Below are 17,334 nucleotides of genomic sequence, written 5' to 3'. Positions count from 1 at the left end.
TGCCTTCAATAGCATAGATGACCAGTGCTGTGATTTATTTCATTTAGAAGCATTCATTTCCCCCACTTATTAAGTCCTTGCTATGTACAAAGCATTTCTATATTAAATGGTCGTCCATTTTGTCTCATGTGTTGGATGACTGTTATGTAATTGATAGCCATTGATAGTTGGCGATTCTGAGAATGCACATATTCTAAACAACGTTCAAAGCCCCGAGAGCCAACAGCTGTCTGTGACTGTCTTCAAAATGCCGCTTCTGTGCTTTTGGCTTGGGCCAGGGAATGGTTGATTGAAAGCAGAGAGTGTATCTGCATAAGTAAATTGTTTATGCATTTAAAACCATGTAGCTCACTTGGTAATGTAGCACTATGATGGCCACAGTGAGAAGGCCACCCCTCTCACTAGCCTGCACCCCTGAGGAAAGTCTTGGATGGGACTTCTTGAGGCTCAGCAGCTTAAAAGTTTATACTAGTGGAATCTGTTATGTCCCCATGTGTTCACCGCAGTCCCCATTGGGACAGCAAGTATCTGACAGGAACTTGTTCAGCGAATATAACTGTTCCTCTGAACCACTGAGGGGCGGGTTCTAGGGACGCCTTAGGCACACAGATTCGCATACTTCTGTCCCTTCTATAAAGTCATGTCATATCTGCAGGTGACCTACACACATCTTCTGGGATACTTCAAACCACCTCAAAATTATTTACAGTAGCTAGTATCTAATGTAGATATTATCTGAATAAAGAGAAAAAGTTCTATGCACTGTCAGTACCAAAATGACTCCCCCACTTCAGATATTTCCAGCCTGTGGTTGGTTGAACTCTTGTGCGGAACCCTTGGATATAAAGGCCTGGATGTGTCTGACTCCACATTGCTTGTGGCCTAGACGCTCCCTAGTTTTCCTGCTTCTCATTAAGGCTCCCAGCCTCCTGCAGCCGCCATCTGCCCAGGAGAGCATCCTGGAGGCCCACATGGGTAGACCGAGCTGTGTTCACCAGTGTTCTTATATGTCCCTCGTGGCTGGAACACAGGCACTAAGTCAGAGGCCCAGGAGCTGCCCTTCCAGAGCATGAGGCCCACGCACACGCGTGACAACTCTGGTAAAGGAGAGCGGGCGTCAAAGTGGGTCTGGGTTATGCCGTGGCTTAGAACAAAGAAACCTCTAGTTGTTGGCTACGGATGTAGCCCCAAGCTTTCCTTGCGTGGGTTTGGCTGTGTGTCTGTGTGTAAGGTGAGACAGAGCAGCTAGGCAGAAGTGGAACAGCGTGGTAAAGATGCGAAGCACTAGTGTTCTGCAGAGCAGCCCAGACGGTTTCGGAGCAGCAGGGAAGCAGTGAGCAGGCCTGTATGACTACCATGCATAGACAGAAATAGGCTCTAAAAGCGCAGACTTTCTTTTTTTTAATTTTTTTTGGTTTTTCAAGACAGGGTTTCTATATATAGCCCTGGCTGTCCTGGAACTCACTCTGTAGACCAGGCTGGCCTTGAACTCAGAAATATGCCTGCCTCTGCCTCCCAAGTGCTGGGATTATAGGCGTGCGCCACACTGCCCAGCAAGCACAGACTTTCTTATGGAAGTAGGCCCTACAAGCACAGAATGACTATTGGGTGAACTCATAGATAGGAGAACCCCAATGCCCCCAGGCTCTGTGGATTTGAACTATTAACTTTTATGACTCTTGGATACAGGTGACACAGTTGCCCTATTGTTGAATAGGAGCAAACTCTATCCACTGAATATATGTTGTTTCCTTCATACCTGTGATAGTCTAATATATAAAGTGCTTTCAGATTTATAATAGATCATCGTAATATATTGTAATATGTCAATGTGGTTGGTCTCTTTCAGAGTCTTACAAATATTTAATTTTTAATTAGGTGTATATGTATAAATTTATGTGTGGGAGTATGCATGTGAGTGCAGAAGTTCAGAGGGAGTCAGAGCCTCTGGGGCTGGAGTTATTAGGAGGTTGCCAGCAGCGTGACTCGGATGCTGGGGACCATATTCAGATCATCTAGAAGGGCAGCAAATGCTCTTAACAACCGAGCTATTTCTCCAGCACCTCTCTGAACATCGCACGGTACCAATCTCGTCCTCGTGATGTGGGATGCTACACTGCTCATGTGACGGACCAGCAAACGCCACAGGCGTTGTGATACAGTGCTTGGCTACCACTGATCTCATGATTATGTTAAGGATCGCGACTAAGCCATGGCATTCCCCGAAATCACAGTAGCAAACTCCAGATGGAGGTCCCACCCCGGTTCTATAGAACTGGGCGAGAGCATCTAGCCCTTTTGCCTGTACATGGGAAGAAAGAAGCAACCTCAGTCCCTTCTCCTGCACCTGGCGTCTCAGGAGTGGTTGTCATACCCCAGGCCCCCTGTGCCGAAGACAAGGCAAGCATGGAGGCTCTCTGGTAGGACGTCGACTGGGCTTGGGGTAAGCTAGGTCTCCACCTGCAGGGCTCACCACTAGTCCTCCCCGCAATAGGGTAGACATGAACCTCGGTAGGGTAGTCACTCTAGTGACACAAATAACAGTCACATCCTAATGTACACGTGCTATGTAACCAGACTGTGTTTTGTTTTAGAAGGAATCATATGAAGTTGGAACAAGAAAATTTGGTATTTGATGTGAATGATCCTGAGTGTCAGAGGGCTCTGCACAGCAGAGAATTTGGACCTTCATGGGTGGGTGTGCCTGGACGTGGGAGGGCTCAGGAAAGCCTTATTTTACCCATTCCTCTGTGGCTAAAGCATGCACACTAAGTCCACCAATAGCTGGGTAAGAACTGCTCTTCACCCCCAAGAGCTGAGGAGTCAAATGCTTCACTCACTGTGCTTGACTGGACGAGAAAGATAAACTGTCTACGCCAGGCTCATCTCTTCTGGACCATCACAATACTTAAAGTTTTAAGCATTAAAAAGTCTAATAGTTCATCTAGCCAGAGGCAAAACTCCCATCTCCGGGCAAACTGACATCTGAGGCCCATCGCTGCATGTGTGCTTCTGGAGGTGGACGTAGTGAGTTCCAGTGGAAAACAGAGGAAGGCAGGAGCCAGAGTGCCTGCTTGGCACAGGCAGCGAGCGGCTCAGTGGGCGCAGGGCTGGGCACAGGGGCTGTGCATCTGGATGAGCTGGGGAAGGCCTGACAGACAGCAGCGCGTGAGAAGGGGCATGCGTCTTTACTTTTTTCTTTTTTAAAGATTTATTTATTTATTATATGTGAATACACTGTAGCTGTCTTCAGACACACCAGAAGAAGGCGTCAGATCTCATTACGGATGGTTGTGAGCCTCCATGTGGTTGCTGGGATTTGAACTTAGGACCTCCAGAAGAGCAGTCAGTGCTCTTAACCGCAGAGCCATCTCTCCAGCCCCCACATTTTTACTTTTAAGTAGATTGTACAGGCCTGCATTAAACTCCAAACCTTCTATTGAGTTTGGATGTGCATCACAGGCTTACATGTCTACACATGGAGGCCTTAGCTGGTGGCCCTGGTTTGGGAAGGTGTAGGAGACTGGGTCCAGATGGAGGCAGTGGGTCCCTGGAGACTGGTACAGCTTCTCACTGGAGACTCTAAGTTTTGGTCTACCAAGATGAACGTAGCTGATCGTCATGGACACGAGACTTTGCCGCAGGGTCCCTCACCATGGTGGATTTAGTTCCATAAACTATGAGCCAAAACAAACCCATCCCCCCTCAAGCTGCTTTTGACATTCTTCTGAAGAACTGAACAAGCGACCACCACACCAACAGCCCTTGATAGAAACGTTAAGCTTTACTTAAATGAATGGCTCTCAAATAGAAGCAGATACACAAAAAACCTTTTATTAAGTGGACGTTAGACTTACTTCATGGTAATAACCAGTTACAAGTGCATCTAAATTCATGTGTGTGAACATCATAGAAATCAGAATGGTCTTTCTGAAAGACTTGTGTTCTGGCTTGGTGTGTGCCAGTGCAAGCCAAGGGTAAACCATACACAGAGTCAGTACAGGTTGACGATGAAGTCAGACTAGGTTGACAACAGCATATTCATTGTTACAGCTAAGCATTACAGAACATGAAAGTCCAAAGACCAGAAGACTATTTCTAAAGGGTTAACGCTACACCCCTCCTCCTACTACATGCTTTGAGGACTGCCCAGCAAGTCCTCCTCTCGGGGACAAGGACTCCTTGCTCTACGACACATCAATGGGCCATCAATACTGTAAACTTTTGTTGGCCCTCTTGATGCCCATTGTAAGTGGACAGCGGCCACCCCCTTGGGAAAGTGCAGTCAACTGGTGTGAACATTTTCTTTTGTAAATCTTGAAGCTGAAATTTTTTTTCTTTTTCAATTAGCACCAGTTTATTTTAAAATATTTTTCCTGGTGTTAAATCTTAGGAAATGTTTTTGTAAAACTAACACACAAAGTCCAGAACAACAGAGACAAAAATTCTCCTTTCAAAAAACGTGTTAGAGAACAGCATTTAGAAAAACACCATCATTGAAACACCCGACGCGCCTATGTACAGTGTGCCGAGAGCCGCGAGGAGCACGGCTGAGAAACAGTCGCAGAGAGGTTGGCCAACCGGAACCTCTGCAGGCAGTATTTACAGTTAGAAAAGTATTCAGAAATGTAGTATCAGAACATCTGGATTTGGCTAAAAATCATGTAAAAAGACGCATCGCCCTCCCCTCTAGCTCACACTTAGGTAGCAAACGTATCTTGTATGACCTTACGTTACCAGGGTTAGAAATGTTTCCCCATATTTTATAAACAGCCAAGAAACCTCCTCAACAGACACAGAAAGAGAACCGGAACAGCAGGGAAATGGGGTTCATTTCCTCCTTGTCGGGCGGTGGGGGGCGGAGCTGGGGTACTGCGGTAAGCACTGACCAAGGGGGAAAGAATGATCGATCACCAGTGGGACAGGCTCAGTGGGAAGCCCTATCAGCACAGCTGGGGACATCTGGGGACATTCTATACAGACTTTTCAAAATGTAAGTCATCACCTCCATGTAATTTTGAAAAAAAGATTATTTGCCTTGTCAGACAATATCTGTATATTTTGTTCTTTGAAAACTATAACCTAAACTCTTCCTCACCCATGGTTGGATTGACAGTTAGCCACAACCGCCTAAGCTGGGCCATCTTCAGCCAATGCGACAGTAACTTTCCTCAGTTTTGCCTGTCTGTTTGTTACGACTCCAGCCTGCGGTGCTGAGACTGAGCCCAGGTCTTCCCGCACACCAGGCTCTTCCCCTAAGCCACACACGGCCCTTTACCTGCTAATGCAGCGTTATTAAATTATCCATCTCTAAGAAGTGGGCGGTGGTGGGCGGTGTGTGTGTGTGTGAGCGGTCCCCTCTGGGAGAAGGCGTATCCTCCTCGCCTACTTTACTGGCTAACTTTCCACACGAAAGTCCGGATGCATGGTCTTGAAACCTTCAGAGTGAGAAACAAAGGCACCCACACCCTTCTGAGGATTGGCATTCTCATTTATTTTGAATAATCTGTAGCCGTGATAAATCTCTATGTGAAAAAAAAAAGGACTTGGATTTGATACAAAATACACGTTTCTCTTTGAAAATGCATAGTTTATAATTTTATACATTCATTCATTATTAAAGAATTTGTAAGGAAGTACTTACCCCTGAAATGATGGAATGATTGTACCGCTGCGTGCTGGATAGCACTGCGGTGTGGTGTCCTGCTCACCACTGCCCACGCTCCTCCCACTTGCCGCCCCAAGGCCAGTGTCCCCAGAGGACACCTCCTGGACTTCAGTTTGGCTTTTGTTGGTATCAGACCCTGTGAGCAAAGCACCCTACGGCAGCATCTCCACTAATGACCCCACGTTTAACATTCGGTAACTTTTGATACTTTAAGATTTGGTGTTGAAAAATTCAAAAGATGGCTTACCTGTAACAGCAGAACGTGCCGCTGCCCACCACCAGGGCAGCTGAGGACCTGCTGCCAGTCTCCCCCTCCCAGCTCCTCGTTTACAAGCAGTGGCCTGTGTACCCGGCGTTTGCTTTTGATGATAGTCTTGAACCCTTTGGGACCTAGCACATACTTTCTTCCCCTGAGTTCTTCCACGCATATAGGACTATATGACACGATATATTTTGGAAACTATACTAGGGTATACCAGTTAATTTATAAGTGTTTAAGTGACTGATAACAGTCTACTCATTAATTACAAAAATAGGAATTTGGGGTGTGCTGTAGGAAGGCATGAGTGATGGTGTGTTTATACTACAGATGATCCCCGGGCCTATTTTAGTTACATAAGTCGTGGAAATAGCATGCCTTCGGAGAGCCACGTGCTTTCTCAAACATCTAGACTTCCTCTGAAGCCTTCTCCCCGTGATCAGTTCCCCCCAACCCCCGTGGGACACCAGAGGTTGAAGCCGTGCTGTCATACAGGGGTTGTCACAGCTGCCGCCAAACTAGGCCCCCTTCAGGGATGAATCTTTGCGGGTAGCTCAAACCCAAGAACAACCACACACCGCTCGCTCGGTAAGCCCCCTCGGTGACCCCCCGCTTTCCTCTGCCTTGTCTGTGCCTGAGATGAGGGCTGGGGCTGTCCTGGGCCACGGGATGAATGTTTGACACGGTGAGCAGGTGGAATAGCTTTTGCTTTCCAGCAGGAACAATCGCACTCCATCTTCACAAGATGAAGGTCAATCCCATCGAGCAGGCTCGGGGGAGGGCAGAGCCTGAAAGAATTTAGAATCCTGAAGCCATGGATTCCCTGCCACCCCAGCGCAGGTTGGGTGACTTGCTGACTCTAGCTCTGGCTAGGTTACCACACTGGGGGCCTGAAGGGACATGGAAAGGAGTAGCTGGTGCTTCTCAGTGGGCTGAGTGTGGCAGGGTGGTGCCAATGCAGAGCCTCTCCTCACAGCCCAGAGGCTACATCTGCTCAGACAGAGAGCGAGACCATCTCTTCTTGCAGGGCCTGTGGCCACTCACTGAGCAAACTGAGCGTCCCCAGGGTCAGCACGCGCACCCTGGGGTGCTGACTTCAGAGCAGGCACTCGGTAAGTAACCAGGTAATAATGGCTCACCTCTGGATCTGGGTGAGGAGATGAGGACCAAGAAGGGAAAGAAGTGTCTACCCAACACTGCCAAGATGGTGGAAATGGCATTTAGACAGGGACTCTGCTTTCAGACTCTCTCTTAACCTTATGTCTTCTCCAGAGTGTTGGCTTGTTTCAGTCACGGGCAGAGACAAAGCGGAAGTGGCGGGAGGCATCTGTGTCCCCCAACGGCTCCTTCTTTAACACACCTCTTCTGGCAACCCCTATGTTCTGCTTTGGCTAATTTTTTAAAGGAAAATTTTGGGGAGATTGTAATAAAAAAGTGAAATAGTTAAACAGTCTTAAGGATTGCTTGTAGTGGCCTTGTAGCATAAAAGGGTTATTCTCTTTGGAGGTTCACAATTCAATGATCTCCACTGAAAAAGAACATCCAAAAAAAAAAAAAAAAAAAAAAGAACAAAACAAAACAAAAAAAAGAACAAACTAACAAACTACTATTTGACTCTAACCTGATTCTTCAAAATCTAGTTACTTGTTTTGCTTTTGCTAAGACAGTCCCTTCCTGTGTACTGCCAGTGAGGACACACCATATAACCGGCTGCCTTTTTGTGAGAGTAGAAAGGGGCGAACCAGCTCTGCCTCCCAGCACTGAATAACTTAAAACACAGTCGCATCACCAATGATAATAAAACAGATACCTGCTCGTGAACTCGTAACTGGCCAACCTGGCTCTCTGGGGTTCCTTCTGGTCCTATGACAAGATTCCTTGTGCGTGCTTTCCTCTGAACTCAGGACACTCCCCTGCACCTGGAAGCCTTGGGTGGGTGCATTCATATAGTGGACAGCCTTACAATCATCCATAATAGACGCAATCTCAAAACTCGCCAGGATCATCTAAATTGCGTTCAAATTTACACAACTGATCTGGGCACTCCTAGCATGCTTACAGGTCTTTTTGATTTGGTGCTACAAACTGTAATTTTGAGCTGGTTTTTAACCACTCTCTAGAATCAATTTAAACTTACAGAGTCGGAAAAGCTAGAGGCAGCAAACTATTTTTTTCCTAAGAAGTCAACATTTTTATTAGAATATTGCTTTAGCTAATGAAATGGTAATTTCATTACCATTTCACAGGATGACATCTGAAGAGGGTTAAATTTGCACTCAGTGACAGGAATGTGTGCTCCTTAATTCTAGACTGAGCACATGGGGGGTCCTGGGACTCCATGGCTCTGAGTCACCATGGAGGACAGTGGGGCCAGGCCTCTCTCCCTCTCTGCAGGTAACGATGGTGCTGACTTGACTTAGAGGTTTGAGGCAGGGTCTTGGCCTGGCTGTGGGAGTGACCTCAGGATGTTTTCTATACTAGATTCATATGAAGATCAAAGGAAATAACATCTGAATAAGACACACTTTACCATATAGAATTATCCCTGTAACATCACGACTTCAATAGAACGCAGAGTTTAAAATAATGCACTTTCTCAGAACAATGAAAATCTAACCTGTGCACCCCTCCACTCATGTGACAAAGTTATCCTCAGTTTTATTTCGTCGAGAAAGAGACTACGGTTTCCTATGTGGAAAAGCTTCCTTTAAGGTAAATGGACCCCTGAAAACACCTAAGTGCCTACTAGCTCTGAAGCCAGGGCCTTGCCTGATCAGAGGTGACATTTACATATATTTATAGTGGAACAGAGAGAGAGAGGGGGGCCTCGGGGGCTTGGGGAGAGGCAGAGGGCGGACCCCAGCATAGGAGGTCCCACAGGCCGCCACCACAGAGCCTTAGGGCAACAGCTGCCTCCACAAAGGCACAGGACTTCCTTCCTTCCTTCCTTCCTTCCTTCCTTCCCCTAGCACTTCATCACAGTGGTCACGGTAGCAGACACAGTAAGAGTCAGATTACAGCTAGTCAGTACTTTGGGATGTGGCCTGGGTATGCCAGGAGGCAGCTCTTGCAAGAGCTGGGTGACAACTCAGTGCATTCTGATCAGGGGCGGGGCTAACCTAAAGAGATGACATTTCTATTTTTGTCTTCTGTGGGGATAGTCTCAAGGGAGAAATAGCTTCTCTCCTCTTCTGCAATGTCTGCTGTGCAGACTGTGCCAGCACACGAGTGTTAGGTGTGCATGGAGGAATCTGGGCCTGTTAGCTAAGGAGTGTGGAACTGATTTCCACAGCTGACGACAGTGGCCACAGGACGCCTCTGCCCCATACAGTTTTTCTTTGGTGCAGTGCGGCTGAGAACGTAGCTAGTGGTCAGCGCTGAACCACCAGGTGGTGCCACGTCTCCAGTTAGGACCTGGCACCCTGGCCTGATTGTCCAAAGCTGAGTGAGGGTCCTTCCTTTTCAGTAGATGTCAGCTGCCTAGTCCAACACCACTTCCACTGTCGGTCCTGACATGCCCTGAACATCTGCAGTCCTTTTCCAGCTGTTCTGAGGTGTCTAAATGTACAGTTTCTGGAAAAAAAACTTCCATGCACAGGTGGACTAAGATGCGCACAGTTCAAATCACGTGGCAGTGAAAACTTGCTGGGCACCCAAATGTCATCAGTGGTGCTATCCAAGGGGTGGCAACAGAAGCTAGCTGCAGGCTAGCCCACTCAGGCACTGGGTGCGAGCTAGCTGCACAAGGGGTTCCCTCCCACGGTGCCTTTACAGTTCCCGTTGAACAGACTGTAAACCTTACATGGAACCAAAGGCAGAATGGCCTGCTCAGGACTCGGCAACAGCTGTACAGCCCTCCTGCCTCAGCCTCTGTTTTGAAGCTGTCTGCATACTTGGCTAAGCCGGGCTAGCTTTTTGAGTCAATAAACTCTTGGGAAGATGTTTTCTTTAACAGTGAGCGGGTCTGAGGGTGTGGAACAGCTTAAAATAGCCTTGGCAATGCTCACAACTGTTTGTGTGCTCCCATTTCTTACGACCCAGGGGAGCACTGTCACTTTCTGCTCACAGCCTTGTGTGCCTGTGAGGTTTTCATAGTGAAAAACAAAAGTCAAATGGTCCTGATGAGGAAATTCCTCAGTTGGTGGCAGTAAGAACAAAATCAAACACACTGCTGACTGCTTAAAGGTTCTTTGGGCATATATCCTATGGTTTTGCCACCAAATGATGTTTGCTTATTAAATGCAGGCGTGTTGTTCTGATTTCTGATAGGTGAAAACTGGTGAGAGAATTCATACCACACTAAAGGAAAATGTCTTCCATGGCCTAGAAGCCTGTGTGCTAGCATCTTTTCTTAGGTTTGAAATCTAGAAGGTAAATCTTCATGTGCTCTCCCCAACCCCGTCAGAGATGCTTTGCACACACACTGGTCATGATGAGGGAATAGTTTCTGCTTCACTGATTCTCTTGCAAATGACCTTTCTATCTGTTCTGCATTTCTACCCTTGCTCAGAGGGTTAATTGAAAAGATATGCATCAAAACACTTGCTTAAAAGAGGCATAGCCCTTGGGTTGGTGAGCAGGAACTGTGTGTCCCATCTACACTTCCTGCCAGTTAAAATACTGCATTTTAAAAAATAAGCTACAATGTATAAAACCAAGGTCATTTCCCACAAAGTGTTCATGTTCTTTGTGATTATAAAAGTCGGTATCTTGTAAAATATTTCCAGTTCTGTTAAACTTGAGAAGTACTAACTTATTATAAAAGTGTCATGTCTCTTGCAGAAGCCTAAGCAGGACATTTCTTCCATTTGGAAATTGAAATTGCAATTATTACGGAAGAGTACATTTACCGTAACACATTACCATCATGATTCTCAGACACACACACAACAGAAGTTATAAAACATGAGATTGTCTTAGGAAAAAGAGGAGCTATTTACAAAACAGGGCAGGAGATACACTTCCCGTTGAGTCTCCTGGCCCTGTGACAGGGGCACTCTTTAAAGCATGTGTATCATTGGAAACGGGCCTTCCCCAAGTCCGTCCTCAGAAGCAAGCCCCGACTACACGCCATGGTTCCTCGCTCTGTTGGAGTACAGTTACTCAGGACAACTTGTACCTAAAAATGCTACTAACCTCATTTTATTTACTAACTTCCCATGTGGCTACTTTCAATGCAGAAAAGACAGGATGAAATGGTTGTAATGCGGAGGAGTCCCTACAGGGAAGAGGCTCGGGGCGCCTGGGTGCTGCTGCTTAGGTTTCTTTCTTACAGAAATAAAATTGCCAGTTGACTCATGTGCTTAACATGCCTTCAAAGTGACCCACACTCCCAATTCTATCTGTCACACTCACGGGCCGTGCTGGCTCCACTCAACTGCACTTACTGACACAGGTCAGCGCCACAGCTGGTGTGGGCGGTGGAAATCCTACGGATATGAGACCTTGTCCGTAAGAGTCCATGCCACTGAAGCACCCCGCGTCTCACAGCCTCTTCTCACTTAGAGGATGCTGTGATCGCTAATAAACAGTTGCCCAAGCCAGGAGATTACAAGGCTTTTTGTTCACAATTACATTCAGAGGAAGTCTCACCATGTCTGTGGACACCCAGCAGGCTCTTCACCTGTGGCTCAAACACCAGTTGGCTTCAGGCCAGCTACAACGAGACACGCCTCCCGGAAGTCGCCTGCCTGCCTGCCTGCCCAGTGGAAAACGGATTTGTCTTGAAATGATACTGAGAGTTTACGTAACGAAAGACTTGAGGTGATAAAGATCTTCCTGGTCTCGGGGGTTCTCCAGGTCTCTCCCCACGTTGCCCTTGTTTCCCTGAGGAAGTGAGTGGTATTTACAGTATTCTGCTCCTATGCCCGCCAGGCAGATTCTTGTGGGCATAGTTCTCACCTCTTTTCTCAGAACCTTCTCCAGTGAATGCCACCTTTGTTTTGCAGTGCAGCTGAAGTGAGAGATGAAGTGGACTCTGCTGGGCTCGTTCACTTAAAGCCCAGGGCTTCTGAAGAAAGTGACGCTCTCGGGTACCAGAGAAGGCAGATTCCAACTCACTGCGTCTTGAATTGCAATGGGGAACAATTTGGCTTCAAATTGGAAAAAATCCAGCACACCCACCTCTGAAGGTTTTGGAGAGCCCAACACCGGGCTTTCCTCTACGGATGACCTTCGTTTGCAGCTTGGTTTCTTCATAAGGAGGCAAGGAGTTTCTTCATAAGGAACCTCTCGGACATGGTGCTATCAACGGGCACTGCAGGTCCACTCTGGTTTGGAAACTCATCGTTTTCTTCCTGGCGCTGACTTTTGCCAACCCGGAAAACCTAAGTTCCCAGAGCTAAGGTGGCAGGTGAGCCCGATGGGCAGCTCCTGTCTTGCCTTGGACATCTGCAGCAGACATGGACGATTCCTGGCTGAACAGCCCAGGAAGATGAGCAGAAGACAGAGTGCGTAGGTCTCCTGCATGGCCCCCTCGACACATGTGCTACCTGGGGGGGGGGGGTTCTCCATGTTGTCTCACCGATTTTCACAAACTAACTGTCCATATTCCAGGAAGGCTAAGGCTGGAAGCTATTGCCTGTTGCACACATTGCTTTCTATCTGGCCAGAGAATGTCCTGCCAGGCACCGTGACATACTTTTTCAAGGAGAAATGAGAAACCTTTTTCGTAAGAAAGGGCATCATGGAAGAAGAATTAGCCATTTCCATGGACAAGAATGCATTCCATCAGAGCTCCTTGATACACAGGGCTGCCAGCCTGGGGGCGCAGAGCTTCAGGGCCAACTCTTCCACTCTTTTCTCTGGTTCTCCACAAAATGAAGACACAAAAAGAACTTAGTTTCATGGAGACGGCATGAAATGAAACGTCAGGCTTCGTTTGGCACTTCTTGGTTCCCCAAATAACAAAATAACTACTTAAAAATGTAACGCATAAAACAGGTAACTCATAGAATCGGTAACTATGTTGCAATTCAGAGCGTTTTGGTCCCCTGGGGCTGCACCCTTCCACAAGGGATGGGCAAACTCAGGATTGGTTTGCACCTTGGAAGCCAGATAAGAAAAGATTTAGTGCCTAGGGCTGGCCTGGAGACCAGGGCCCTGGGTGGGGCAAGACGGGGCGGGGCCGCACAAGAGCTGGTAAGATGAAATGAAGGCTTTCGAGAACTCAAGGGGTCCGGGTCAGGTGCATTTGGTGTCATGATCGAGATGGGAGAGAGGACATGCCCAGGGGAAAGAAATCTAGCTCTGGACTTTAAAAACAAAATGCTGCATCCTGGTTGCAGGTCAAAACATCTGGAACAGCTGGTAGGGCTGATGGTGATTATCAACCTATGGAGAAAGCAGATAAAGCTTTCTCTTTTCTCTTGAAGGAAGTGTTTTGTTTTCCTTTTAAGTATCCAAAGGAAAAGATCAGAACCTCTTTCCTGTTCTCCTCGATTTCTGTGATGAAAAGCCACATGAATTTAAAAAATAAAATTGCCAAAATACATGAACGCACCGGTTAAGGGTGTTCCACTGCAGAACCTCCATATATACCCCTTACATAAAAGAGGCGTCTCTGATTCCTACACGACTTCTCTCTGTAAAAAAGCACTATGTACAATCTTTAAACATATATTAAGCTTTCCTCTGTGCAATTTCATTTAACATTCATATGGCTGACACCATGTTCCTGTCGCTACCCAGTGGCTTCTGTAAGGTGCTCTAACCGTGCACAGGTTCAGGACACCCCTCTCTCTTAAGCAGTGCAGACAGAGAATAAGCGTCCTGACAAGGCTTGACGTCTGGTCCAAGCTCTACCCTCCCAACAGCCAAGTCCACACCGCAGACATTCCAGCAGCTGCTGCCCAGCCTAAGCCTTGGCCCTGCTGAATGGAGAGTCCTGTACCAAGATGCATTTGCCTTTGGCCATCCTGGAAGTTAGTTTCTACGCAAATCTTTAATTCATAGTTTCAATATTTTTATAAGACAACCAAGTTTAGCTTTCCATTGTCCATATATGTCACCGAGCCCACTGACTGATTCCCTAGGGTGTGAAGCAGGGCATCTAGAATGCACTCACAGTGGAAGCTGGCTTGATGCCCTGGTGGGACTTTCGCACAGGCAGGGACATGTCAGCTGTGCTCTGCGGGGAGCAATCCTGCAGGCTGCTCTGGAGTTTTCTACCTGGGCGCAGTTGGAGAGCGAGATCCTAACCCCGAGTCCTGGCTACCGACTTGGCCGGACCACGCAGGACACACCATCCGAGCTGCAGTGTGTGTGAGATCCCTGAACGAAGCATCAGGGCTTACCAGATGGCCACCAGCGCCAGCCAGCTCTTGTCTGGGCCGTGGCAGGCAGAGGCTTAGCCGTGCCACCATTGGGATCCGAGGACCACTCCCAGATGCTTCCTGCAGTGCCTCCTGTGTCCTGACCTCAGGTGATGGCTGAAGTGAATCCCTGTGCCAGTCACTTTGGCCTTATGTTACCCAGGGCCTCCAAGCTAACATCTTTACAATGGTTCTACTTGGGGTCCTTCTTGAAAACAAAACAGATATAGAAAATCCCTTTCTTGAAATACATCATGATCCGGACTGCTCCAAGGAGCCGACGGAAAACAGGGAGATGTCTAGTCACAAGGTAGGTACTATCCTTTATACAATGCTACCTCACACTGCGTGCGTAGCTTGTGGGCGTATTGTTTTCCGTGTCAAAAACCCTCAAAAACATGCCAGAGTTCAGAAAGCGTATCAAAATCTGCCTTCTCTCTGGGTGAAATGGCCTGGCCAGCTAGGCTGCTACCGCACAGCAGCTTTAAGACCCGGCGGCGGGCAACAGAAGCAGCTTTTCCTTCGCGGAAAAGGTCCTTGGTGCTCGGGCCAGCTTTTCAGAGCGGCGCAGGGCTGGGGTCTTTTTTTTGTTTTTTGTTTTTTTGCTTCTCTTTTTTTGCTTTAATTCCACCAGGGAATTACGTTCGTGGAATTCCACGATGGGCCTTCCCTGGGCCTTGAGTAGCTTCCTTTGGAGGAGAGGCGAGAATGGCTCAGTCGATGAACCGCTGACAGGCCTTCTTCCAGCGGCAGGCGGTGCACCACATGTCCCTGTTTTCCATGCCATAAACCTTGCGGCACTTCTTGCCTTCTCCTCTGGGCTTCCTGTAGAAAGACAGCACACAGGCAGGCTCAGCACAGAGACAGGAACTGGGTGGGCCTTCTGGGGGGAGTCCGGAGGAAACGGGGGGGGGGGGGGGGGGGCGGAGAACAGAAGAAGCCCCACCCACGATGGAGTAGGAGCTCTTCGCAGGATTGGGCATCTCTCCCGCCACCGTACTTAAGCTGTTTCTGAATCCCATTCATGGAAATGTTTCCTTGGCTTTGGTGTAGGAGTAAACACAACAGATGGGGGCCGTGGAGGTCGATCTGGGGCAGCACCTGCTCGGCAGGCACGAGATGGACATTGGGAACCTGAGCTGGGTGCAATAGCCGAGTCTGCAGTTGCCTGCAGTCCCGGGGTTTCCCCGGCAAGGTGGGAGGGGCTGACAAGGAGATCCTCGCAGGCCTTTGGACCAGCAGAGGACTCTGCAGCTCACCTGCAGAGGGTGAGCGAGAGGCCCGCCAAGACAAACTCCACACGTGCGTGCGCCACAGCATGCATCCCATGTGCGCCACAGCATGCATCCCATGTGCGCCACAGCATGCATCCCATGTGCGCCACAGCATGCATCCCATGTGCGCCACAGCATGCATCCCATGTGCGCCACAGCATGCATCCCATGTGCGCCACAGCATGCATCCCATGTGCGCCACAGCATGCATCCATAAGCATTTTCTGTCCCCCGCCCCCAAATACCCTGCCTACTACAAAACAAACAAACAACAAAAGTACACAAAACACAACGGCAGAGAACAACACTGCTCTTCCAAATTTTTAGTGTGTCTTCCCAGTGTTCAGGATTCCGGTTGAGGTTTCTTGGGAGACTCTGGGTGTGGACTAACTTACCATCATTCATACCATTTAGAAGTTAACCCAGGACGATGACTACAGCTATCTATCCTGCAAGCTACAAGTCCCGAAACTAGATGGGATGGGAAAGCACGGGAAGGACTGGGAAGACATTTTACAGTGGGTCATATTTTGCTTCCGTTTTGCTACTTCTCCATTTCTTAGGAAATCCCTGTGAGGTGAAGTAGTGTGCTAGCTGGTTTTGTGTGTCAACTTGACACAGGCTGGAGTTATCATAGAGAAAGGAGCTTCAGTTGGGGAAGTGCCCCCATGTGATCCAGCTGTGGGGCATTTTCTCAGTTAGTGATCAAGGGGGGAGGGCCCCTTCTGGGTGGTTCCACCTTTGGGCTGGTGCTCTTGGGTTCTATAAGAGAGCAGGCTGAGCAAGCCAGGGGAAGCAAGCCAGTAAGAAACATCCCTCCATGGCCTCTGCATCAGCTCCTGCTTCCTGACCTGCTTGAGTTCCAGTCCTGACTTCCTTTAGTGATGAACAGCAACGCAGAAGTGTAAGCTCAATAAACCTTTTCCTCTCCAACTTGCTTCTTGGTCATGATGTTGTCCAGGAATAGAAACCCTGACTAAGACAAGTAGGTAGCATCAAGCAGCCATACCTTAGCGTGACTGTCCCTCTGGGCGGGGAGGACAGGGTTGTGTGGACGTGCGGTCTCTGCTCTCCTGAGCCCGCTGCGTGATGATGTGTTGGAGACACCTGGGAAACAAGGACAGTCAGGCTGATGGAGCAGAGCCTTTCCTCCTTGCCTTGAGTGTAAACCCAAAGCAGAAAGGTTTTGTTCTCAACCGCAGAGTAAAATGAACATCAGGGTAAACTGGCAGGGTTAGGAACTCTGGGCTCGCAGCTGGTACAAGACGGCTATGCCGAGCAGACAGGACTTGTGCTGACTACGTGTGACTGCTATTGCACTCACCTCAGACCCCAGACAGTGTGGGAGTGGGCACGCTCCTGATGGCAATGTTTCTCTCACAGTCATTATCTTCCAAACTCCCACAGAAAAGCCATTAAGTTCTGAGCAAACAATGGCTTTTCCAGCTCCAGGCACTTCCACAGTCATATTCTGCAAACCAACCTGGCAGTCGACCGCGGCCACAGCCCCGTCTTGTGCCACCCTCTGTGGGCTCAGGCACAGAACTGGAGCTTGCCAGGTTTGTGCGGTGGCCATTTACCCAGGGACCATCTCGCCAGCCCCCTCCTTCCTCCTAGTTTTTGTCTTGTATCTCAAACTTTTCCAAGTCTACCTTGAAGTAAACTTTACTAAATATAAAGTACATCTTGTCTCGCTCTGGAAAGTACCATATGCTATTATTTACAAATAAACACAATTATCATGCTGTGTGACCACACCATGCTTACTGAGTATGTATGACTTCCAGTGAGCTTAAAGGACTCTAACTTGTAGTTTTTCCA

The 17,334-nt window shown here is 48.2% G+C and overlaps 1 protein-coding gene across 1 annotated transcript in view; it reads right to left on the bottom strand.

Annotated features, from left to right (window-relative positions):
• Positions 1–3,818: 3,818 nt before the first annotated feature.
• The window catches only part of Znf704 (zinc finger protein 704), a 195,167-nt gene continuing 181,651 nt past the window's right edge, over positions 3,819–17,334 (bottom strand). The window contains exons 8-9 of the mRNA XM_052180886.1: positions 16,523–16,620; positions 3,819–15,064 (exon numbers count right to left, since the gene is read on the bottom strand). Of these exons, the coding sequence (XP_052036846.1) occupies positions 14,953–15,064; positions 16,523–16,620 (210 nt within the window). The 3' untranslated portion in view covers positions 3,819–14,952. The remainder of the gene's footprint in view (positions 15,065–16,522; positions 16,621–17,334) is intronic.

The sequence above is a fragment of the Apodemus sylvaticus genome, chromosome 4 (genome assembly GCF_947179515.1).
Source record: "Apodemus sylvaticus chromosome 4, mApoSyl1.1, whole genome shotgun sequence".
Lineage (NCBI taxonomy): Eukaryota > Metazoa > Chordata > Mammalia > Rodentia > Muridae > Apodemus > Apodemus sylvaticus.
The sequence above is the reverse complement of the archived record's forward strand: the minus strand, read 5'-3'. Positions and strand labels throughout refer to the sequence as shown.